Here is a 26493-nt window from a genome sequence, read left to right on the forward strand (position 1 = left end):
ACAAAATTGAGTGCCATTTATTTCACTATGAGTATGCTTAATAAATAAGCCCTATGGTTACTTGATCCAGGAGCTCATTATTTGTATTTTCTCTTGCAGATAAGCTCAAATGTAATCATGCCATCTGTTTATGTCAGAAATGTGTCCTCACTACATAAACATTGTACATGTAATGTAGTTTTATTATTAAGTAGTAGAGAGTTTGGATATAGCGAATATAGCATAAGCAACTATTCTTGCCAGTTGTTAATATGCTGATTTCCGTAACAAGGTAGATTGGGTATAATATGTGAACCAGAGAATATAGACCTTTCCTTAGTATTGCCACAGAACTATGGCAGGGCAGTGCGGTAGTATGTTCTCGCTTTGCACGGAATATTTAGTCCAATGCAAGCAGCAAATTAATTTCACTTCATAAATCTGGATTCAATGGCCAAGTGTTCAAATTACTCTTTGGCGCTATGGCTTTTCTAAATGTCACCACTGAATATCATATGGGAGCCGACATCTCATTTCCTTTAAGTTGCCTTCAGGGAGTGCAGGGAATAGATAAAAGAAGTACTAGTAATATTTTATATTTAAGCATTCTTAAAACAAATTTAGTCAACCTTTTACAACGGAGGAAAGCAAGAAAATTCAATGAAACATGTAATTTCACTATGCTCAGGATATTATATTTAGATTTTCTCTGCCTTACACCGTATATTGGGGTGGGGGGGGGAGGATAATTTTATATAATAATATCTATTGCAGGATAAATGCCACCAGAAGGAGGAGAGAGTGTAAAAATTTTTTAACAGGAGCAGTCAAAAGTGTAAAGTGACTACAAATTCTGGTTGGAATGTCTTTGGGTTCTCAAAATCAGTCGTAAGTTTTCCAGTTGTCTTGCCCATTTTTTAGTTGGCTCAGGGATATCAAAATAACCAGCCTTTTAAACTTCTCTTCCCTTGACATACTGTAGTATTAACACTTATTATCTGTGAGAAATAATATTAAAGATATATACACACAACCAAAGGAAAGAGAGAATAACTGGGGGTGGCAAGCTGTTAGGCACAATATTTCTAGTTGCTTATTTTAGAACAGCACAAGCCCAAGGGCCTTAAGTGACTACAATTACTGGGGGTTGCTTAACAATGTGCCAGGATACAAATAATAATACTTATTTCCCATATCACCAAACTATATTAAGGTCTTCCAGCTAGCTATGGGCCTCCAAGATGCTTTTAAGGCATATCTAGTGGGGATGTGCGTTTCCAGTTTTTCTCGATCCGCACCCACCCCCTCCAAACCCAGCCTACTCCGTCCCCTCTATTTACCGCCACCCAGGCCGGAAGCTGGCAGTGGGACCCAAAGATTTTTTTGCGGTAGCTGGCCCACACATCACTAATGTCTAGCATGTCTAAGATCTACACAGACCACTTTATGTGGAATCACTAACTTTCTCACATCATGGAAAGTCTCAGATGACATTGAATTAGGTCTTCAGAATAAAAATATGTTTCCAAAGGACAAACTACATTTCTTTTTATCGCCATCTAGTTTACCCAAGCTAAAAAAGAATCCCCTTTGCAGCCAATTCTAACAAAACAGGTGACTTTGTAGTGTTTCTGAGAAACATGTTGCCAAGTCTCAGCTGAGGTTAGTCTAAATACTCTTTGCATCAGTCTGTGCACCAGCAGAGCTTTCGATCTAATTTAACCTAACACAGATACACATAGACCAGTTCATCAAAAGTGAATGAACCTTCCACGATGTTTCTGGAGTGTGGGTGGAAGAGAGAGCACCCAGAGCAAATTAATGTAGACATGAGACAACACAAGCTCCATGCAGACAGTGTTCATGTTGAAATCAAACTCAGAAGTGCTATGGGGCAGCAATACTAATAAGTACTAATACAGTCTCTCCGTCCTCATAAATATTTTTGTCTATTTAAAGAGATTCAGTCATGGGAAAACATGTTTTTACAAAATGCATTAAATACCCAAAAGCAGGATAACTGACTCTTGGGGAAAAGGTCCCTGTGTGTTGTATAAATGAGATAGGGACCTTGGATCGTAAACTCCACTGGGGCAGGGAATGAAGTGAACGACAGAATACTTCTGTCAACTGTCAACACTGTATCAATGATAATTAACCTTTATTTACATAGTGACAATATATTTCCCAGCACTTTACCGACATTACACATCATTCACATCCGTCCCTGCCCCAGTGGAGCTTGCAATCTTCACTTTCACAAGCCATTGTCAAATTCAGGAGGCAATTAACCTCTATGTATATGTTTGTAGTGCGGGAGGAAAAAACAGTAGCTGGAGGTCACCGTACTGCACACAAGTAATAATAATAATAATAATCATGAGATTAAATCTGTTCTCACAACGAACCCCATAATTACTATCACCTCATACTTATCCCTTAACACTTTTGAGTTTAGATTTCCAATAAGGATTAGCCCTGGCCATAACAAAACAATGTTGCTTTAGCAGTCTACCAATAATCATCAAGTTGAGCAATGACTTCCAGAAGTCCGCATAATATGAAATGTTTTATAATTTTAAATATTATTATTGCCTCAGTAGATTCATCTCTCAGATAATTACATTAGTAACTGCAGCATAGAAATAAATGCAAATTGATTTGTTGCTAAAGATACTTAAGGTTACACTTCATTTGCTCATCCACTGACTTTATTTTCCATGAGGTGACATAATCCATCTTGTTATGCTGATTGAAATGTGCAATAAAATCCAGAAAATAGAAATGAATCAGTGTGCACCCTATTATTAGTACATAAGATTATTTCAGATAGCTTTTAATGCCTATTCCCTTGCTCACATATGCAATTATTTTTGATTACATAAGAAACAGGCAGCGTTAACCACTTAGGTGCCAGGGAGGTTAACTCATAGTGCGGGAGCCCTCATTAGAGCAAGTCATAATCTTTTATAAGTTCTTTTGTTTTAGTTCTGTTTTACCACAAAAACATAGTCATCTTTGTTAACCTTAGAAGTTCAAGAGAGAAAGAATAGAATACCAATTCCAATATCCTCTGTGAATGAATTTCATTTAAAAACACCTTTATTTGAGACTAAAAAACTCAAGGGGATGTCTGTGAAATCTTTTGCTTAAAATTCATAAAAGCATTAAAGTAAGAAAAAGATGTTATACTAGAAATGACCACAAAAAGCTTTCAGTTTATAAAAGAAAGCAATATGATCTTTTTTTGGTTTGCCCCAGCAATAAGAATGTTCAGATCTCAGTTGATGAAAGTTGTGTTAAACTGTGCTGTGAAAGGTTTTCTTTCTACGCTTAGATAGATCTATATTTCTAATGCAATGAAAGTGCAAGGATTAGTGTCTAGGTTATATGTTATCCATACTTCCACTCACCAGTCTATAATGAGTTTGGATACAATGGCCCCAGACTAGTAGCTTATAACTAACACTAAGGGGCAGATTCACCCGATAACAGGTACAGGCGCCAATTTGCTAGTGAACGGGATCGTCACTAGCGTTCATTACCACTCTATCGCCAGGCGACTTTTCGCTCTGTCGAACAATAAATTCACTAAAGTTCAGAGAAAAAGTGAGGAGAATTCACTTGTGTGTAAAAAATGCATTAAAGTTGAAAAAACGCTGGTGACTTTTCCTTTATTCTTTTAAGCAGGATTTGCACAAGTCCTAACTTAGACTTTTTTGGTACTCTCCATACATTTTATAACATACGAAACATTAATTTTACAGTGGGCTCATGTGTAGGGCATTATATTAACTCTTTTGTCTTTATTAAGGTTCCGTAATAAAAAGTGGTAACTTCAAGCATTTGCATCAACATTTATAATAAAGACCTCCATACAACTTTAAATGCAAATAGACCTAAGAGCAAGATCACTAGCGAGTTTTCAGTAGGCACAAATGAACGCTAGTGCATCTTCGCTATGAAATGGTTGCACAGCCGAAGTATCGAAAAGTCGCTAGTGTTAGACGACGTTAGTGAATTAGCGCATTCGTCTCGCATTTGCTCCTGGTAAAGTGGTGCAAGGGGTGCAAAGCTGACGCTGACGAAAATTTGCCTGTTAGTGAATCTGCCCCTAAGAGCTCACCGCAGGCAGAATAAGCCAACACACTCCCATACACGCAGCCAAGACTGCACCTCTTGTGCCTTTAGTCCAATGTCAGACTAAGCATTTTCTCCTCTTTATCTCATGATCCAATAGCAAACACTCTTGTAAAAATATACAGAACACTTACAGTTACAATAAATACAATAAAAGACATGTTCAGATATTTAATAGCGTTTACATATACCATATGCTTCTATACATTTGTCGTTAACTAAATATCACTGGTATATTTATGAGAAGCTTAGATGTCATGTCATATGCTCTATGTTTATTGCATAACATAATAACACTGGCTAGCACCAAGTCAACTGGAGGGGATTAACTATCACAAAGCATAGTTAACGAGTTCCGCTTAGTATAGTAGCTACCATTGCTAATGTAAGTTAAAGACCCTGTGGAAATCAGCATCTGGGCTTCAGTTTTTCTCTAGGACCCTTACAATTGAGATCTTTCCTGCGACCATTGGTCAGGAAGACAATTTGTTTTCATTACAAACGTTAAGAGCTGAATGGTCAGATATACAGATAGAAACAATAGAATCCTGCTTCCACCTGATAATTCATCAGTATTCCTTTGCTGATGTTCGGGCACCATAAAAATGTTCCATCTTGATCAATCGAAGAGACAACCGTCATCCAAGTGCCAATATTAGTCCAAAAAAAGGAGGGTTGTGGGTGCACACCTGAGGCCAAATTCAAAATATCCAATTCCCTGTCTCAGTAATTCAAGTAAATATGCTAGTGCATGTAATTTTGGAACAGGGTTTTTTTGTTACAAAGTTATGATCATAAATATTAGTTGCCTCATCTCTCGCCATACATGTACCACATTTTGTACAATAATATCTGTACGTGTATGTTCACCCTGAGCCCGGCAGGTGAGCAGGACAGCAGAGTATCTGGTAGTTGACTAACATGCAATACCTTGTCAAGCCTTAATGTCAAATTTGTCATTGTATAACAGTAGGTAGATCAATCTTGCACTCTCTTTTCATAAGGTGAATTATATATTTCTGTCTCCAATTTGGTTGGCAGATGTCTATTAAAATTCATATTGCATATAAGGAATACGAGGCAAAGCACTGAGGCTCAGAAAGAGCAGCCCCAGCTGAATAGCCCTGCTGTAAAAAGTCATAATATTCATGCCAGGAGCTACACTAGAAGAGGCAAATTAAACCTTTTTATTTGCTATTTTAATAAAAAAAAATAACAAACAGCAAATTCATATCCTTTACAGGAAAAGTGGTTGAACTGAAAATATTCCAACTACACCAGGCAGTTTAAGTGTATACAGTGACTATCATTGGGCTTTAAGTCAGGCAAGCATGAGACACATGACATTTCAGATTGTTTTAATAGAAAGTTATTCTAGCAAAAAAATATTTTTTTTTTTTCGAGGCATCTGCCTAAAGAAATGAGAGGCAAAACTCCGAAGCAAAATTAATTCAGTCTAAAGTGCAAATAAATATTTAATTCATTTTGACTCTGGGATATTCACTGTGGATTTCTAAGTCTCTGCCAACCAATTCTCATGGGCACACTGCTATCGACTAGTAAACATATAACCTGAACCTTCAAATGTATTTGCAAGCACATAAGATAAAGGCACACAAGCCGATAATCTTGAGCCTGTAAAAGACCTGATTTAACATGGGCCTAGTTATGCAGTTTCATGAAGGCGGGTTGCTTCAGCTTGAGCATTGTATGATAAAACATATCTTCTGCATTGTCATGAATAGGTTCATCTTCAGTGGGATGCTACCCTAATGTGATATTAGCTCGGAAATTTTCTGTGGACACCCATGCAAACAAGTAGTAGTGATGACAAATTATGGAACTGTTACATATTAATGTATATGACAAGAGTAGAAAGGGTACACAATATTCATAGTGTTCTGTAGCTCTACAGATTATAAATATAAAAACTTTGTTTCTATATGGGTCATTTATGAAAGCAATTGCAAAGTAGCACACAAAATGATGTGCACTCAAAGGTTATTAAAAAGTATGAGATCTATTATCCGGAATGCTTGAGACTTGGGTTTTCTAGATAAGGTTTTGCCCTGTAATTTGGATCGCCATAAATTACTTAAAAAATAATTTAAATATTAAATAAACCTAAAAGGATTATTTTGCCACCAATATGGATTCACATATCTTAGTTATCAAATACAAACTACTAATTTACTATTACAGTTACCCTTATTACTAAGGTTCCCTTAGCTATCTTTGTGACAATACATGCTCAGTGCAACTTGCACATAAAGCTAATGCATTTTGATGAACTGAACGCAATTGTGCACATGATGCAAAGTTTAGCACACACAGGTGCAAGGAAAGCCAGGAGTTAAAACCTGCCTTGAGAAAAAAAATGTTACTTTCAGGGCATGTTATACCGACAGCACAAACTGATTTGCACCTAGTAAGGCCTCTTACACATGGGTGTTCTTAACGGTCATGAAGTAATTCCATGTGAAAAGCAGAATGAAAAGATCACCTATGAATAAATGTGCTCTTTGATTATATTACCTCATTTTGAAATACATACATATACAGGTATAGGATCCCTTATCTGGAAACCCAATATCCAGAAAGCTTCAAATTACGGAAAGTCCGTCTCCCATAGACTCCATTATAATCAAATAATTTAGATTTTTAAAAATGATTTTCTTTTTCCTTGTAGTAATGAAACAATACTTATTCTTGACCCCAACTAAGATGTATTTAATCCTTATTGGAGGAAAAACAATCCTATTGGGTTTAATTAATGTTTAATTGGTGTTTTAGTAGACTTAAGGTATGAAGATCCAAATTACGGAAAGATCCCTTATCTGGAAAACCCCAGGTCCCGAGCATTCTGGATAATAGGTCCCATACCTGTATATCTATATATAATTGTAGTACCCACACTCTTCCTCCCACGATTTATGCTGGGTGCTTTGGTCAAGTATAATGTACAGCCTTCAAAGTGGGCCCACATTGGGGCCTATATATATATATATATATATATATATATATATATATATATATATATATATATATATATATATATATATATATATATACTTAAAGACATTAAAGAAGAAGGTAAAGCTGTACTCACCAATCATGTGGTTTGCAACATGAACCTGGATATCCCATTCATTGTAAAAAACCATCTGGCACTTGATGCACTGGTATGTTTTCTTCTAGGAAAGAAAAATGTATGACTTCATTCTTTTGATTTTGGTTATTAAAAAAAAAAAAGTGTCAGGCCGCTAATACTGAGGGATGTTTAGTGCTATGGCACACTAAGCATTTTGATAAAAGCACAAAAGATCAGTTCCCATTGGACAAAATGAATAGTGATTTTTCACTGTTATTTAATCTTTATATATTAAATGCAATGTAAAACTTCACAGAGATGGTACATTATTCACTTCAGTTTCAGCCCCGGTGCAGTTAAAATCTAGATGACCCTATCACATTAAAGGACCACGCATATTAGCATGCATTTCATGGGGAGTTATTTACTAAAATCCACATTTATCCTATTATTTTAATGAAAAAAAGAGAAAAAAACACATCCAATCTCCCATACAGAATTTTACCTTATTTATTCTTTAAAAATCTCAAATCAATCTGTTCAGGGAAAAACCCGAAGAAATCATACAAAAAATTGTACTGTACGTTTTTTTCTGTCTTTTTCCCCAAATCATTCGATTTTTTCAGGTTTTTGCCGTTAAGCCTGAGATTATTGGACTCATGCTTAAACCCAGTGTAGACCATGATAACTTCTAATTAGGATAGGGACCTCTGCCATTTACTTATACACAACCTCGGTAGGTCGGAGATGATGGATTTTCAGATTATGGCTTTTTGTAGCATCGGGCTTTAATAAATCTCGAAAAATTATCTGAGTGCTGAGTTTTGCCCCAAAAAGCCTGACAAGATAAATTCGGAGTTTAATAAATAACCCCCTAGGAGGAGTTGTTTTTTTTTGTAAGGGGGAGACAAAACCAAGTACCCCGGAGGAAATCCATGATGACACAGGGAAAATATTTAAACTCCATGCAGACAGTGCCCAGCGCTGACATAAACACAATCATTAGACTGGAAGACCCCCAGCTGGCTACTCTGTTAAACACATTATTGAGAGGGTATATTTGTTGGATATTTGTACAGCTTAAATAATTGCATGATACAATTAAAAAAACACACAGAAAATGAATTAAATGGTAAAAAGCAAAGTGAATTTCATGTAGTACATGTATGGAATCTATTATCTGTTAATCCTTTCCGTTAGTCCTTTCTCCAGAAAATTCATTTCTATTGAAACAAGCTATTCTTTTAACAGAATTGTGTTTTCTCCTCTGAAATAATTGGACAGTACAGGTATGGGACCTGTTATACAGAATGCTCGGGACCTGGGGTTTTCCGTAATTTGGGCCTTCATGCCTTAAGTCTACTAGAAATTAATTTAAACATTAAATAAACCCAATAGGCTGGTTTTGCTTCCAATTAGGATTAATTATATCTTAGTTGGGATCAAGTATTTATTTGTTTTATTATTATAGAGAAAAAGGAAATAATTTTTCAAAATTTGGATTATTTGGATAAAATGGAGTCTATGGGAGACAGCCATTCCGTAATTCGGAGCTTTCTGGATATCGGGTTTCCGGATAAGGGATCCTATACCTGTACCATGTACTTAATAAATAAGTTTGTGTATTTGTATGTGGCAAAGCAATTTTGAAGAGTTTTTTAGTAGTTTTAAAGGTCCCGTCACCCAGAATTATTATTCCAAATCCTATTTTATCACGTTAGTCAAGCAAAAGAAACTTTAATTACACTATATACATTTTTTTGAATCTTGTTTTCCATCTGGGAATTCCTAATAATAGCAAGCAGACAGGAGCCATTTTGTGGACACTGTTATTAAGGCAAGCCTTGCATCATCTCAAAATTTTGTTTGTGTCCCCAAATAGGGGACCTGATGTCCATCCCCATGCACTGGTTATGGAATTAAATGGCAAAGAAGAAGGGGGAATGTGGGGAGAGCGGTTACATCTAGTAAGTGCTGAATGGAAAGTGAAAGTAAATGCTTGCCTTGCCTCTAGAGGAGGAGAAGGCAATATTTGATTGACAGCTGAGATTATAAATGAGCTTACAACTATGAATGGTTTAATAAAAAAAAAAAAACAATTTGGATTCCATGTTTCATTTGGAAAGGACTTTTATTGTACAGCTTTTTATGTCTGGGTGAAAGGTCCACTTTAAGGCATGGTGCTCCAAATTAGGAAAAACTCATCTGAAAAGTCTCAGGTCCCAGCCATTCTGGACAATAGATCTCATACCTGTGTATAGAATACTTCAGGGGAAAAAAACTTGCAAAAAAAAGTCTATTGACATTTCTCATATTAAAATGCTGCTCCTAAATTAAGTACAAATGAGGTAGTCTTCTAGGGCCTACAACCAACACTGAATCTCTTGGCCAAGAGGTGTGTGAATGCACCATGTGTGAATGCACTGAGAATAACAACATTAATCATCAAGAGCAACTTTCATCATATTAGATTTCTGGTGTCTCCAATAGTTTTGGTGCAGGGGTAACTGACTCCATTAAAGGAGAAGGAAAGGCTGGAGACACTTGGGGGTGCCAAACGTTAGGCACCCCCAAGTGATTGTAGCGATTTACCAAAAACCCAGGGCCGGTGCTCCTATCGGGAGAAATCTGCACTGGCCCCGGGTTATAGGAGCGAGCACCATGGAGAGATCTACTTCCGTCTTCGCGCAGCTGCACACGCGCATTAGAACTAAAAGCCGAACTTTAACTTTAAAGTCGGCTTTTTCGTTCAAATGCACATGCATCAGTCCGGGGAAATGCGCAGCTGCGCAAAGACGGAAGTAGATATCTCTGTGGTGCTCGCTCCTATAAACCAGGGCCGGTGCAGATTTCTCCCGATTTCACCGGCCCTGTGTTTTTGTTAAGTCGCTACAATCACTTGGGGGTGCCTAATGTTTGGCACCCCCAAGTGTCTCCAGCCTTTCCTTCTCCTTTAATAAATATAGTGTTCTAGCTTGCAATATCATGGCTAATCTATTGGCAATAATCTGCCTCAGTAGTTTTCCTTCTCCTTTAATGAGCACACTCTCCTTACTGCAGAAAAATTCCCCCCAACAAATAATGGCAATGAGGATGTGTGTAGAAGACATACATGTATATTATGAATAAGCATTTATGAAATGCAATGCAATGTTCTCAATTCGTGTGTACTACATCTTTAAGGTTAATAAAATTCTAACAGTTAAATTATTTAACTTTTCTCAGGAATGAAAAGAAGCACTTTGAAGCACATTTGAAATGAGCACTTGCAGGCAGTTTTATATGAAGTATTAGTTTTGTGAACACGGACAATTACATAGAATGTAGAACGCTATCTACATTTGGTTCAGAGTCATCTTAAGGGACATATTTTCCTTCCTGCATTTTCAATAAGCTGCAATCCCTAAGAATTAGAGGATTCCTAAGGTGAGGGTCCAGATCAATTTTAAAACAAAACTGTATGCTGTAGAAATGCACAGTGAATCTTCAAGGGCTTAATTAAAGCAACCCATTCGTTACTACATGGATAGCAAATAAACACCAGAGCATGTGGGTTATGGCAACTGGCAATTTGACATCAGAAGTGAAGTCACTGGAGAGAGAGTTGAGCTGACCTACGGTGACAGAAGACTAAAAAGAAAAACAGCTATAAAAACACAGTTGATATTATTTTCATGGTCTTTTCATTCTGCTGATACGCCATAGGAAAAAATGAACTTCAATGAATTTCCCATATTTCACAGAGGATATGACCTTTACTATGTTGTGGAAGAATTAAACTAGGAAAGTGATGACTAGGTGTCCCTTTAAATGTCATATTCTGGATGTTACCTTTTTTATTGCAACAGAATCTTTACGGCTATCCACAAGATTAAGTTGTCAAAGAAAATGATCTGTGTATCTGTGTGAATTTCATCTTGCTGTACTGACTATTGCAATATGCTATATGTAATATTTATAGCAGTTGTACATGTAAGTGGTGATTTTACGCTCTCGTCTAAGCAAGCATAGTGATGCAGAGGCTCCCTTGGCACAGCGCTGATTCCAATTTACCTCCGTTCAGGCTGCTCATTTTATGCGGTATTGGAAATTATAAAATAATAAATTAAGACCTTTTCCGAACCAGCAGTTCATGCCTCTTCAAAGCACAGTCCAATGAAGCCAAAATATGGTGCCATCAGCTTTCCCCAACAGACTACAGCTGGACAAAAACCACAAGAGCTTGCATTCCTTTAACTCTTCCGGTACAACAGGATCTGTTTACACTTTGCACCGAGTTCAAGCTAAAAATCATGACAAATATATGCACTTGACTGATTTTTGGAAGAATTCTTCATATACATATTGTCTGAATGCAATAAAAGTGTCTAGGTGTGCTTTGGGGGGGTGTCATTTCCATTTATAAAACAACACAGACAAGTACAATATTACTTTCATTTAGTGTGTGTTTTAGTGATGCAGATACTTAAAGGAAAACAATACCCCTGAACAGTATAGGTCTCCATAAAAATATATTGTATAAAACAGCTCATATGTAAAACCCTGCTCTTCTCTAGAAACCATTTTTATACAAAGATACTTTTGCAGTATTAGGTGCCATTGGGTAATCCTAAATAGAAAATTGCCATTTTAAGTACTACGGGCTGCCCCCTGGAATCCTACGATTCACGGTGCATAGAAACAAACCAATGGCACTCATACACGTTAGGTCACATGAGCCAATTAACAGACAAAGTTATGTCCTTTGCTTCCACACTTCTTAACAGTTAGAGCTGCAGTATTTCTGGTCAGGTGATCACTGAGTGAGCATACAAGGGGGCAATATTTATATTTATTATATATAAAAGGGCAATCTTTATATTCCAGTTTGATTCTTAAAGACACTTTAATAGGCCACTTAATACAATATAAAATATCTGTTGGTTAAGTAGAGGGGTATAGTTTTCCTTTAGTTTGATTGATGACAGTTTGGCCATAACCTAACCTTCACATATAAAAAACACAAAATATTACAGACTTGATCTATAAAGACTCTCACAGAAATCACCTTACTTTTTCATATGCCGACCATGTAAGACCCACATTTTGGCAATGTTCCATGTCTTTTTTGCACAGGGTTATAGGCATGATTAAGTGCAGGTTACATGTATAACATAAATATAATGGGTAACATGCTCTGTAGAATAGGAAGTGAAACAGCCTCCACAGAAAATGAACTTACAGAAAGAAGTTACCTGGCAGAAACTATCTCCCTTTATTTTAAGTGGAAGCAGAGCAAACTGAAAAGGCTGTGTAGATGCAAGGAGGACCTCAGCTGAGCGAGTGAGTGATAAGGTTAATTTCTATTAATGAGTTTCTAGTTAGAAGATAGATGTGTGTTTCATGGAAGCACATGGAGAAATGTATAGTGTATAGCAGGTGCTGGATCCAGATTTCAAAGGATGCCTTTTTATGACAATCACAACAAAAACAGAAAACAAATTTGCCATTGGGAAAATGTAATCCTAAGCAACTTTTCAAGATATAATTACACATTTTTCAGACCATTGTAGATGTAATTGCTATTGAAAGCAATGACTTTCCTATATCCTACTGACTATGTACATCACTTAAAACCAGTGCTAATATGCACAGATCAGGAGTTTCATAACTTGTAGCAGATTATTCACAATTAACTGCTGATTTGCCTGTGTTCGTAAATGAGCTAGGCTCTAATTATTCTATGCCTTGGCCACTTCTGACATTCTCCTTTTCTGTACCACAGAGCACACAAAGCATTATGGGAATTTGAGTCTTGGCTGGATTATTGCATATGGGTTTACAACCCCTTTACAAGTACAAATGTCTGGAAAATAAACATCTGCAAGGAGAAACTAATGAAAACTGGTCGTGGAACTTTCATATTTAAAACTGAACTTGCCACAGGGCAATTGTTGTTTTAAGAGAAGTTATAATTAAATAAATATAAGATACAGTAAGAGCTCGTTAACATGCATCACAGATTTCAATATGCAAAACCCAATTTAAATATTTTCTTCTAATATGTCTACCAATATGTCAATATTTCCCATGCTAATCTGATTTCTCACTTTGCCTTGCAGCACAAATAAGATTGCACTGGGGTTCCTGTTGGAATTCAAGCAAATTAAGTTTAAAAAAGTGAATTTTATGTACAGTATGTTTTTCTCGTTGATACTCTGAAGTGTCTGCCAGTTTAATTACATTGGTCCTGACTGAGAATTGCAAGAAGTGTAATGTTTACTTAAGAACCCAATATATATGGATGCACCTACTGTATCATTCTAGACCCATAAAACCTGACCTCAGGTTATAAATGTACATATAATTTGTGATGTCAAATTAAGGCACAGAATATGGCACCAGCCACCATGGAGAGCAGAAGGACTTCAATTCTCAGAATCTAAGTTTTCACAATAGGGGAGGGGTGCGTTTATTGACTGCGTGAGCCTAAGGGGGCATGGCTCTTACAAGTGAGGATTAAACTATCATGGTTTCCTTTCAAACTGATGAATCATGCAAACCTGTGTACAATAAATATAGTACATTTATATTTATTTTTAGAAGTTCAGGTAATGTTTATACCAAAAATAGTTTTTATTTAATTTGTTCATATGTCTTGCTTTTGGGTTCCACATTGCATGGCATTGGGGTTTTCATTTTCTTCTGTCATTATGGCGTAAACCCCATATGCAATATCCAGGTGGAAATGTCAAACATACACCGGTGCCGTGATCTTTTAAAATAATTTAAAAAATAAATAAAAAGCAGCCATAACAGGTCTTAGTAGAAGTGGGTACTGTAATGATGCATTTTATTGTCTAAATCAGGGCTCCCCAACCTTTTTTATCCATGAGCAACATTCAGATGTAAAAGGAATTGGAGAGCAACACAGGAGGCTCATTTTGGCAGTACACCTGGTTTTTAGGCAACTAAAACTTGCCTCCAAACCTGGAATTCAAAAATGTTACAATGTGTGGCATCACTGAAAATTAGTCCAGACATATTACAATACTGTCAGTCTTTCACTTTGAAGTCTAAATTTTCCAGAAAGGTATAAGCCTGTAATGTTTTATATTTCAAATGCAGGGGGTAAAGTTGCTTTCTGACTGGTGTTTATAATTTGTGGCCTTTTCATCTGGGCAGATGGTTTAACAACACGACACATATAATTCAAATTAATGACACTGACTTTCAAAGCACTTCACAACTCTGCTCCACCCTACATCTCTGAACTCATCTCTATATACTCACCCACTTGCTTACTACGCTCCTCTACTGACCTACTACTCAACTCTTCTCTCATTACCTCCTCACATGCTCGCATTCAAGACTTTGGAAGGGCTGCACCCCTCCTCTGGAACGCTCTCCCACGGTCTGTCCGACTTTCTCCCAACCTTTCTGCTTTCAAAAAATCTCTGAAAACGCACTTCTTTCGAGAAGCCTACCCTCACTCTGCTTAACTACCAAACGCAACACCACATACAACACCACATTTCTCACCCACTTACTTCGATTTTGCCCACTCCCACACCTTGTGTATTACTCCCTTCCCTTTAGACTGTATGCCTATGCATAGGGCCTTCCTCACCTCTTTGTACCTGTATTGATTGTGATGTTTGTTACTCCATATATTCTATATATGTAATTCATGTGATGTAGTTGTATAATCACATTTACTTTACAGTGCTACGCAATATGTTGGCGCTATATAAATACATGTTAATAATAATAATAATAATAATATAGCCACATTTTAAATGGTGGTATATTTGTAAGAAAAATGTTTTTATAAATGCTAAGGAAGAATTAAACCTGACCTCCCCTTTAGTAGGAAACATGTTTTGTATAAGTATTTAAATTCATATGGCTATTTTACAAACAAAGATTTGGGTAAAAAAGGCATAAAATATAAATATGATTTCAGAATATTTACCTCATCGGACTGAGAAGGACTTATCCTGGCCATTGGAGAAACTTGTGGAGTTTTCAGTTGTGCTGTACTGTTTTCTGATGCAAGCTCTCTGTGGATTGTCTGAATGTGATTTTGAAGTTCAATTTCTGATTCAAATTTAACATTGCAGCTAGAGCATCGTGTCTTTAGTACAGATGTCTTATTATTTTTACCTTCCATGCAAGTCAGGCTGTCAGTTTGGCTTATAACCTGTCTGTTAGCGCTTAAAGTCACATTGGTATTTGGACTAGCACTTTTGCTAAGATTAACACAGCTAGCACACAGGCCATAGGGTAGACCATTAATATCAAGCTTTACAAGATCCTGTTTTGAGCGAAACTCTTTCAGGCACGAGGCACATTTATATAATTTCTGTAAGTTCTGTGCACGACCTGCAGTTTGAACAGCAGTTCCAGTTTTCTGCATATGAAACGTGCCATGGATTTTCAGCTCAAGAGTTGAGGTCACAGTCTGCATGCACACCACACAACGGAATCCTGTCAGGGAGTTCCGCAGGTCAGGATGCATCTGACAGTGCTCCAAGAAGTCCTCCTCACTTTGAAGAGGAAATTTACAAATTCTGCAGTTGCCTGTGTCCAAGCTCTTACTGTGGGTGACTTTGTGTTCAGTAAGAGTTAAAAGGGAAGGAAATCTTTCTCCACAAATTGGGCACATGTAATGCTTTACTGGTCCCAAATGAGTTTGCATGTGTTCTCGCAATCCACCTTCGGAAAAGAATGTACGGGAACACACATTGCATTTAAAGTTCCCCTTAATCAGTTCAGCTTTCTTCTTAACAATTGCACTCTCTCCAGGCCTGATATTATGGTCTCGGAGCTGATGGTTTTGCAGAAGGGATTCCATAGTATAGGCAGCTCCACATATGTCACAGCCATACATTGGCTCTGACGTATCAATATCTTCTTCACTGCCATCATGGCTATGATGGGACTCTTGATTGTTTGTGAGTAACGTCTGTAGCTCCACTTCTTCTTTCTGAATTTGCTCTGAAGCTCCATTGGTTCCACAGTTTTGAGTTTTAGCTTCAAAAACACAGTGTTTTTCCCTCAAGTGTTTTTCCAGTAAAATAATTGCATGGAAAGCTTTGCTGCAGAATTTACAATTGTACTTTTTGCTGTGGGTTGTTATGTGACATTGCAGCTCTACCTCAGTGCCAAAAGATTCACCACAGAAAATGCACTTGTGGATTTTTCCCTGGTTTTCCAAGTGATTGTGCTTCACATGGAGCTGCAAGTCAGTTTCTGTTCGGAAGTCCCAGTTGCAGGAAGTGCAACGGTACACTTTTTTTTCATTACTGTGCTTCACAGCCAAATGAAGCTGAATGGAGACCTTAGAGTCAAACACCTCTTGGCACAGTGTGCACCGAAAAAACACAAATGTGTGCATGTCCAGCAAATGCTTCTGTAAGTCATCGACTGATGTGAACTGCTTGTCACAGCTTTCACAGATGTAATATGTAGAGGTTATCATGAAGTGAATGGTAACATGCTTTAAAAGGGATTCTTGGTTTGGAAATTCTTTGTTACACTGAGGACATGTTAGCTTTGGCAAAACTGTATCGAGATGAGTTTTTAAGTGAGTCTGAAAGCCATCGAGGGATGTGTATTTGGCACCACACTGATTACAGATATATTCGCCTGCAGGTCTTGAAGGAGTGCCTCCTAAGGACTGCATCATTTTTAGCGAAGATTGTTCCAATGTAACAGGAGACAAAGGACTCAAAGCTCTAGATTTTTTTCCATTATGAATGTAATTTAATGCCAAAGGAATATTTTTGTGATTCTCTTTGATGTGCTTGTTTAGTTTAAGAACACTGTTAAAGATAGGAGAATTTGTACAGTATGAACACGAATAAACCTCAACAACTGGATCTTTTGGAGTTCCTAACACTGGGGAACCAAAACGAGAATTGCTAAGTTCACAATGAACTTGCCGAATGTGCTCTTCTAAAGATGTATCAGTAAGGAACCCCATGTAGCAGTGGGGGCAAAAGAAGGCATTACTGTCTTTAGCAACGGGGTTTGCAAATCCATGTGAACTTCTTATGTGGTCCTGAAGCATATTTATATCATTGAATATTTCAGAACAAAAGTTACACTGATACACCATGGTGGGCATAGTAGAAACAATTAGTGCTGGATCCTGAGTTTCGTGTACCTGTTTCAGATGTTCATTCAGATTGTAGAGGGAAGGTAAGACTTCTAAACAATACTGACAGATGTGAGCTTGCTCTGGTTTATCTAAATGCATAGTTTTAAGATGGATTTGTAAAACTGCCAAACTAGAAAAGAGCTGCTTGCTGCAGTAGATACAGCTGTATGAAACTTTTGCCTGTTTATTTGTCGGTGCATTGACATCACCTGTCTGTTGAACAGCCCTTTTCCTGCCACGGCCTTTTGCTAATGGGGGAGCAACTTCTACCATGATTGAACTGTCTACAGATAAATTTGAATCAGGGGTGGTGCTTGAAACAGATGTATACCCAACAGTAACTAAAGATGGACTGTTACTGGGATTACAAGATTCTGGATGCTGATGGCTATCCATATGGCTGTAAAGCTCTTCAATGCTATGGAAATTTTCAGAGCAAATGTTACAAGAATTCTTTTTTTCGCTATTGTGTATTTGCTCCATGTGGTTCAGCAGCGATGTTTCTTCCACAAATAATTCATGGCAATACATACACTGGAGGGCAGCCCGGTCATCATTTGGAGAACATTCTGGATGACATTCAGCTATATGCTTTTGGAGATCTTCAGGGAAGTCAAAACCTTCCTCACACTGACTGCATTTTTGAGTGTCTTTCATCTTCCATTCTTCCATTCTAGACCCTGACTGAGAGCAGTCTTTGTTTCTTTCATGCACTTGCATGTGACCATGTAAAGAACTAGATGATAGAAAACCTCGCCTACAAATGGCACATTTATATGGCTTGTTGGATGTATGAGTCTTCAAATGAATTTTAAGATGATCACTTCTGGAGAATGATGCATCACATTCACTGCAGTGATATTTTTTGTCTCCTGTGTGCAGTTTTATATGGCGGTCCCTACTTCGTTTATGTTTAAACAGTCTACTACAATATGTGCACTTGAAAGGTAGTTTGTCACTGTGGCTTTGTTCATGATGCTTTAAGTAGCTGAGGCGGCTAAAGGATTTGTCACAGAACTGGCATGGGTAAGGCAGTCCAGGAATACCTTCTTCTTCCCCAAAATCAAACCCTTCTCCGTGGCTTGGTGATGCTTGATCTTTACTAGAAGGTGATGAAGCAGGCCACGAACAAGTTGGATCATCTTCTACATCTGCACCATCTGAAATGGCAAAGTATTATATTTAATTAGATTGATAAATAATAAAGAAATCCAAAGGAACATCAGGAACAAGGACAAAGGTATAATACACTGGACCTATAATTCTGTGGTAGAGTCTTACCAACAGATCAGGTATTTCAGGATTTCATCACAGGAGAACAAGCGGATCTATTACTGTTAAAGATCCACTCCTGCTGACTGTGAGGATATTCTGTATAATATAAGCACTGAGATAATGAGCCATGAGACCCAGAGCTGAAAATTAATTCTATCAATTGAACAAATAAAATATATGCAATATTGCATAAAAATGTTTGCATTAACATGTTTTAACTTTGAATTGAACAATGTACAGTTTTTTTATCAAGAGACACAGAGCTATAATGAAAAAATTACATATACGCCTAAGCTCTTGGAAATAAGGAACTATAAACAGAATAATGAGAGGGAAAAAGTGAAAGGCAACTTGATAATTTAAATATTCTAAAGAATTTTTTATATAGAATTATATATTGTCGAGTATACGTTTCTTATCTTGGTCTGATAAAGCTTATACTAAAATGTTGGTTTCCTTTAGGGCAAGCGCAAGATACAAACAGAAGTAATTATAGGCACCCCACAAACATTGTTAAAACAAGTATATCTGAATGAATTTTGCAATCCAGTTGAACATTTTTACCCTTGTCTATAATTCCTGTATCTTTTTTTTTCTGACCTTTCGGCTACATTTCTTGAATTACATCCTTATATCTTTCCCTTGCTTTTACTATAATATTGTTTCATTGTATTCCCAGAAGGAACAATAAGAGGGGTTATCACTCTTCATTAAAATACCCTACATTGCTTCAGGAGCTCATTCACTCAAATGAATAAAAATACCCAGCTGCCCAAGGATCACAAACCTCAGATGAGTGGGGGTATAATAAGACTTACTTATCTACATATGTAGAAATCTACTGAGAACTATTATCCTTATATAATATCCCTCACATTCACGCAGCACACGCATGCAACGGTCAGTTTATCAGAAGTCAATGAACCACTTGTGAGATTGTGGGAGTATATTGCAGATAGTGCCTAGATAGGAACTGAACTCAGAGCACAAGTTTGAAGGTCAACAGCACTAAGAACTGTAGGGGGGGAAAAAAACAACCAACCAACAAAAATAAGGACAACAGATCCTGCATGCAATTTCAGCAATGCCAAGTGACATTCATATCAAATGATTTCAATTATTCAATCAGATAGAAGTCAGACAAAATACTTTTTAAATGCATTTGGCCTTTAATTTTGTCTCCTTTGTGGAGTTAATTCTCTTTTTTTTATTATTTTTAATCCAGTTGATATTGTTTAAAAAAGACTAGACTAGGGTCTGAATTACAAAAAAAAAAAAAATGAAGCAAAAATATAATACAAATAACATTATATAATTCATCATAAAAGTCAGTCTAAGACTTCCCCTTTCAGCATACCTGTTTTGGAAGGCTCAGATACCAATTTCGCTATATTTTCAATGTATGTGAATTTTAATAATTGATCCCATAGAGACTGATCAAGCAATAGCAGAGAAGTAAGAGAAACATAAGAGGTGATTGGTGTTCAATCCAATCTCATGTCCATTGTATTCTGGTTCAAGAGGTTTCCAACCATCTCTTCCTTTTTGGAAAAACATTAGCGTGTTGAACTTCCTTAGGAAAACAGGGCCCATACTTTTAAGTGACCGAGACAAAGCAAGCAACCGGAAACAGGAAAATTGATAAACTATTATGGATGAAGCTAGATTTATTAGACACATGAGAACAATACATAAGCTTGCACTTTACAAAAATCATCAGCTAGCCAGGATAATTATATTCAGAATTTCAGAAGGGAAGCTTTTTTTTTTTATATATAAATGTCTATGCTTTATACAAGACTCAAAAATTGCTAGATGCATTGATGTAAGTAAGTTGTAAAGTCATCACAGTTTCAGGCTACAGTTTTTCTCCAGAAAAGCTTGCCCAGCCATTTTCTTAAAGGGAACCATCAACATTATAAAAGTTTCGCTTTGGGATTTTTTTATGAATACTTTTTTATTTTTGCTTACAGTAGTTTATAAATGTAATTATTTGTGAGTTTCCTAAACGAACCTGTTGCAGTGATAATCTGCTGTAAATCGCTGACAGGTTTCAAATACTACAAACAAGTCAGTCAATATATTTATTATTAAGCACTTACTGGAGTAATGCAACTTGTATGTTGCTGGTAGATGATAATTAAACAACGAAAGAAAAATCTAATCATTTTATTGAAATATACTGTAACTGATAAAAAATCTGAAGATAATCTTTAATAGGCTATTTCTCATGATTATTACTTAAAATTTCTGCTTCCACAGTGAAAATCACTGAAAAAACTTTATCAAACGAAAGCACCTTCGAGGCAACACGTGATTATCTTCTGTACAGTTAGAGATGTTTTTTGCAAACTAAAAAGTGTTTACTTCTGCCTGAAATAATCTGCCATTTGTGCTGTATTAGTACTATATTTTTGAAACTTACTTTTCAAAAAGTTTTCTTATTTTTTGCTTTGTTTCTCCCAGTAGACACATCTTTATCTTTCTCTTTAAGCCACCACTACCCATGAACCCATGGAAGTACACATATGGACAATATTGTTGGTCAGCTTAACCACTTTGGACTACATTAGAACTAAAATATGCCTTTGTACTGGCCTAGCATTACCCTGTAGTCTAGTCAGAATGTTTTTTGGATTGGACAGATTTGTCTCATACAAATAATCCATGCTGTAGATATACCACTGGCTATTTATCACCAGCTGAAAAGCCTTCTGGCTCAACAAAAGAGCCATTGCTCAACAAACTGCATGATAGACTGGATATGTGCAGTTACAGGATATCTGCTATAGCACCTGCTTGGCCAAATTGGTCACAAACATAGTTGCTGGACCATTATTTCACAAGACAAGCTGCAAGCGTCACATACAGTAGGTAAATGGTTATAAAAACACAGAGTTTTGGGAAAGCACCAATTTTTCTCTCTGTTTGTTAGAACTTCTGGGTCTGACCAACATATGTACAGATTACATGTACATACAGATTACATTCAGATTCTGTTTGGAACTTTTTATGAACTGATTGTATGGACGTTCTCATCTTGAAGCCAATGTGGTGGACAATGAACTACTGATTTCTCCAACTTTTTCAAGATACTCCTTCCATAATGTTTCCTTTGATCCACATATCCTCAGTGCCCTTTAGGTTTGGCATTTATCTATTCTAAAGTATTTTGGTAAAGGTGATTTAGATGGTAGGAAGCTCCCTCTTCTTCCATGGGCACAGTGGGCAGGACTACTAATGTAAATGACTTTTGGATATCCTTTCTCTGAATCAGGTGATGCAAGTACATGCAAGTGCAGTAAAACGGATTCCAAAAAAAAGAAACAAAACAAACAATCCAGCCATTGCTTTATAGACCACAGCCCCCTTAGACACAGTGAAGGAGATCTGTTATCATATATTTGTCTTTTGGAAGACCTGCTTATTACAGGCAGAAAAACTCACTTAAAGGAGAAATGTATTAGTTTCCCTTTACAGATGCAGAATAAAGCGTGCATCCACTCATTCCCTATTTATATACATAATTAAAGTACTATATACAGACCTTATTACCCCATCAGCCATATATGCTTGCCTTCATAGTCTGCAACGCATTAGCCCGTTCTCCCACAACCGTGGCAAAAATATTTTCTTTCTAACATGAAAGTCTAGACCGGTATGCATTATATAAACAGAAGTAAAGCCTACTTTCCTTTAAGGTAGAACATTTTTACTAAAATCTTAACCCCTTTACTTATCCACAGGAAACAGATGAGGATTCATTCTTTTCCTGCATCAAGAAACTGATGACAACACCATCTCACTATCACTGCCAGATGGCAACCATCTAACTCTGTAAAAACAACTGAGCACCATTTCTGGATGCCTGCCCATTACAACAATTCTTTTTATTACAGGCTGGAAATGGTAGGATTTGGGGATTTATTACTGCCCATGCAGATTTTTTTTTTATAGAAAGGTGTTATTCACCATAAGAAACCATAAGGAAAAAGGAACAATCCTGTGATCACTGTTGTCTGGAAATGAAGAGACATTTGGCACAGTAAATGCGTTATTATTTGGTGCTGTAAAATGGCAGTTTTAATCAAGGCTTATCCAGATATATTCACTACGACACCTCATTTAGAGCAATGATTTAATCGTGCCTTGCAGGGTATTGAATGTAACATCTATTGCATCATATATTGCTTAGAAGATCCAGTTAACGATATTGTATTAAGCAGCAGAGATGTTAAAGAAGAACCTATCAAAATTGAGCTTGTGCTTTTCACACACCAGACTGACATCTTATCTTATTATAATTATATTGTGACAATCTGACCAAGCAGTCTTTTGGTGGGGCTTTCATTGCCTGCCCATGGGACAAAGCAGTGTACAGACTATTCTGTCCTACAGACCATTTTACACTTGAGTCTTGCTCCACTCAAACAGACCCTATGCAGCTATCTACCTGCATCCACTATAGGAGAAGGAAAGGTTAAAACTAAGTACATCAGAAAGGTCAATATTTATACACCAGTCCTCTGTCCAAAGAAACACCACATTTCATTCCTTCTATTGTGTACACATGGACTTCTGTATCAGACTGCCTTCTTTCAACTTAAACCTCCAAGGCTTGGGCTTGAACATGCTCAGTTTGCTCATCTACCTCTCCCTGCTCCCCGCCCTGTTGTAATCTAAGCCCAGAGCTATGAGTAAGCAGGGAGAGACTCAGGCAGCAAGCTAATCTGGCAGGTTTATCTTTCCAACAAAATCAATAATTAAAGTTATGTTATATTTTTATATATATTTGTAGTAGTGGGGGCTACTTAACAAGCTGCTCTGATGATAAATGTATTATTGGACTTCAATGAAACATTTTTAGTATGAATTTTTTTTGTATGTGTTTACACAATTACCTACTTTATTATACTCAAACAGAAGCTCAGAATATTTAAGATTCAAAAAAAAAAAAAAAGTTCAACGGGTGAATCCATTTTCATTTTTTAAAGTGTCTTTGTTAATCCACTTTGACATAAATTCACTTTCCTGCAGAACTACACATACACTGCTCAGTGCAAATGTGCTTTCTGTGTCACAGCAGGTAGATTGCATTTCACATGGAAAGCACTTAACTGTGCAATGTTAATTTTTAATTACATTTTTCATGCAGACATCTCACACTAGGATTATCAGAGTTTTTCTAGTTCTATACCCCCCCCCCCCAGCGCAGTCTTTATAAAGAAGCCGTTGCATACATTTTTAGTAGTGCAGATGTTTTTTTGGAAAGGGAGCGCGTGCTCATGGTTTCACCATTTCCATACAGCACATCAAAAACAAGTATGTGAACACTCATAGATGAAAGTATCAAGCACTCCGGAGATTTCAAGTGGAAAGAGCTGGCTGATATTTCTCCAGGCAGACAGGAATGCCCGTGATTTTGAAGCCTGAGTAAATAAAAGAGGTCCTTATTTCCTAATTTTGCTGGCTGGCCATACTGCAGCAGTCTCTGTGTTGTTGCCAAAGGGGATGCAAAGCTGGAACAACACCCAGCAGCTAAAGAACTGTCTTTGTTAGCAAGCCAGGCTTTCCTGACCATCTTCTGGCAATAAAACTGCCATATCCTGCAAGAAAGACCTCCATCTTAAGCCTGATCATTCTGTATACTGTCTAATAGGGCTACACACAGATTTTGCCTGATTTGTGCTGGAAGGGGACAGCTGGAAACTCAGTTAGTAGCAATGTAACACCTGCTCAGTCATATTTATGGGGGAAATTGCTAGATACCAGCTTAATTCTCCTGCGGTATTGTGTTATATTTTAACACACAATGAAGCAGGTAAAAAAATAAAACAGAGGAAAAAAAATCACTGGTATTTAACTCCGTCGCACCAGTCAAATATTAATATAGTGGATATTTTATATACATTTAATAAAAAAAAAAACTATTAAGCCCTTGCACATGCATACACACTCGGCTCTGTCATGTGCAGTGACACGGGCAATCTGATCAGTGCAGGCTACTTATTAATGCACTGTAATTGCTATTATCACATTCAGATTAGGGATGTGGGGGCAGTGTTTGTTCATTGAAACATTGAGATTGAGAGCAGCAGTGAACTAAGGCGCCTTTAGGAATGCAATATTGTTATACAGTATTACCGAATACCTTCTTTCTATTTCCACAAAGTTCTGATGTCATACATTCAATATTAAAGAATCTTACCAAACTGGTATATATATTTAAGTAAATATTGCCCATTTACATCTCTTGCCTTGAACCACCATTTCGTGATGGTCTGTGTGCTGCCTCATCTGATCAGCTGACCAGAAATACTACAACTCTAACTGTAACAGGAAGAAGTGTGGAAGCAAAAAACGGAACTCTGTTAATTGGCTCATGTGACCTAACATGTATGGTTTGTTTGTGTGCACCGTGAATCCTACGATCCCAGGGGGCGGCCCTTATTTTTTAAAATGGCAATTTTCTTTTTAAGATTACCCAATGGCACATAGCAGTATATTATTATGAAAATGCTTTATTCACATGAGCTGTTTTATGCAATATCTTTTTATAGAGACCTACATTGTTTTGGGGTGTATAGTTTTCCTTTAAGGCATTTCTTGATTATGTGACTGTTTGTTTTCAAATTTCTTTGTGTGGGTGACTGCAGGGGGGTGCAAATCATTTCACTTCTTTTTTAGCACCCAGTAGTGATTTTGGCCTTTGGAAAACAGAGGAATTTGATTATTGGGAAAATGTAGCTTCCTTGAAAGCCCAAAATATGTAAGGGATTGCTAATTGTGGAGAGCATTGTGAATCACTGTTCCAAGATAGGATATGATGCTATATAGAAGGCAGACTGCAGATTTTCTTGCTTTTTATAATATTGTTAGGGCAGATACACACGCTGCTATTTCGGGAGATTAGTCGCCCAGCGACAAAACGCTTCTTCTTCGGGCGACTTATCTCCCCAAATTGCCTTCCCGCCGGCTAGAATGTAAATCGCCAGCGAAATGGCACTCAGATCACTTTGGCTTTCCAAAGTCACCCAAAGTATCCTGATGAGGCAACTTCGGGCAACTACAGAAAGTAAAGTGTCCCGAGTGCTAATCCTGGCCAGCCAGAAGGCAGTTTGGGGAGATTAGTCACCCAAAGAAGAACCGATTTGTCGCTGGGTGACTAGTCTCCTGAAATAGCAGCGTGTGTCTCTGCCCTTAAAATAATACTTTAAAACAGTAATTTTATTGTCAATGGTTGTGACAAGGAAAGGAACAATGTACCTTACTAGTTAGTAGTCAGCCAGTTGGGTGGAACTAATAGGCTAAATGGGCCCTTCTGTAAACTCAGGATTGTTATACCTGATTAGAATAAAGGTTATTTGCTTAATAAGTGTTTGCCAATTATCCCTGCCACAATATGCCTACGAATACAGTTATTTAAAAGCAGCCTTTTCAACATGAGTTCAATGAATAGGGCTTGTGCAGACCATAACACTTACAACTTTGTTTTATGTGATATCTTTATCTAAACAGGGTTTATAGGGAATTGAAGTTACTCCCGTTTGGTCCCTGCAAGTTAAATAATTAGACAGATTAGAAAATAATCAGAAAGAACAGTCGGTCTGCATAATGGGCTTCAGTTTATTTGTGTTTTGCTAATGTAATTACCTACCTTGCAAGGACCAAACATGGAACAGTTTCAATTTCCCTGTTTGCTCTATTTCGCTAAAAAAAAACAACAGAACCATAGAGTTTTTGTAATAAAAACAATATGCAAAAAGTATTTTCCAAGTCATATTCATTTAACTCATGTTGAACAAGAGGGATACTTCCTTTTTAAAGGGGATGTTCACCTTTAAGTTAACCTTTAGTATGATGT

The 26493-nt window shown here is 37.1% G+C and overlaps 1 protein-coding gene across 5 annotated transcripts in view; it reads right to left on the reverse strand.

The window, feature by feature from the left end:
* The window catches only part of znf521.L (zinc finger protein 521 L homeolog), a 243959-nt gene that overhangs the window by 119177 nt on the left and 98289 nt on the right, over nt 1–26493 (reverse strand). For 3 of the 5 annotated variants that reach the window (XM_041566402.1, XM_041566406.1, XM_041566404.1), the window contains 2 exons: nt 15165–18514; nt 7229–7313 (listed from right to left, as the gene is read on the reverse strand). In XM_041566402.1, the coding sequence (XP_041422336.1) occupies nt 7229–7313; nt 15165–18514 (3435 nt within the window). The remainder of the gene's footprint in view (nt 1–7228; nt 7314–15164; nt 18515–26493) is intronic. The other 2 variants (XM_041566403.1, XM_041566405.1) reach the window with 1 other exon arrangement.

Source organism: Xenopus laevis, chromosome 6L (assembly GCF_017654675.1).
Source record: "Xenopus laevis strain J_2021 chromosome 6L, Xenopus_laevis_v10.1, whole genome shotgun sequence".
NCBI lineage: Eukaryota > Metazoa > Chordata > Amphibia > Anura > Pipidae > Xenopus > Xenopus laevis.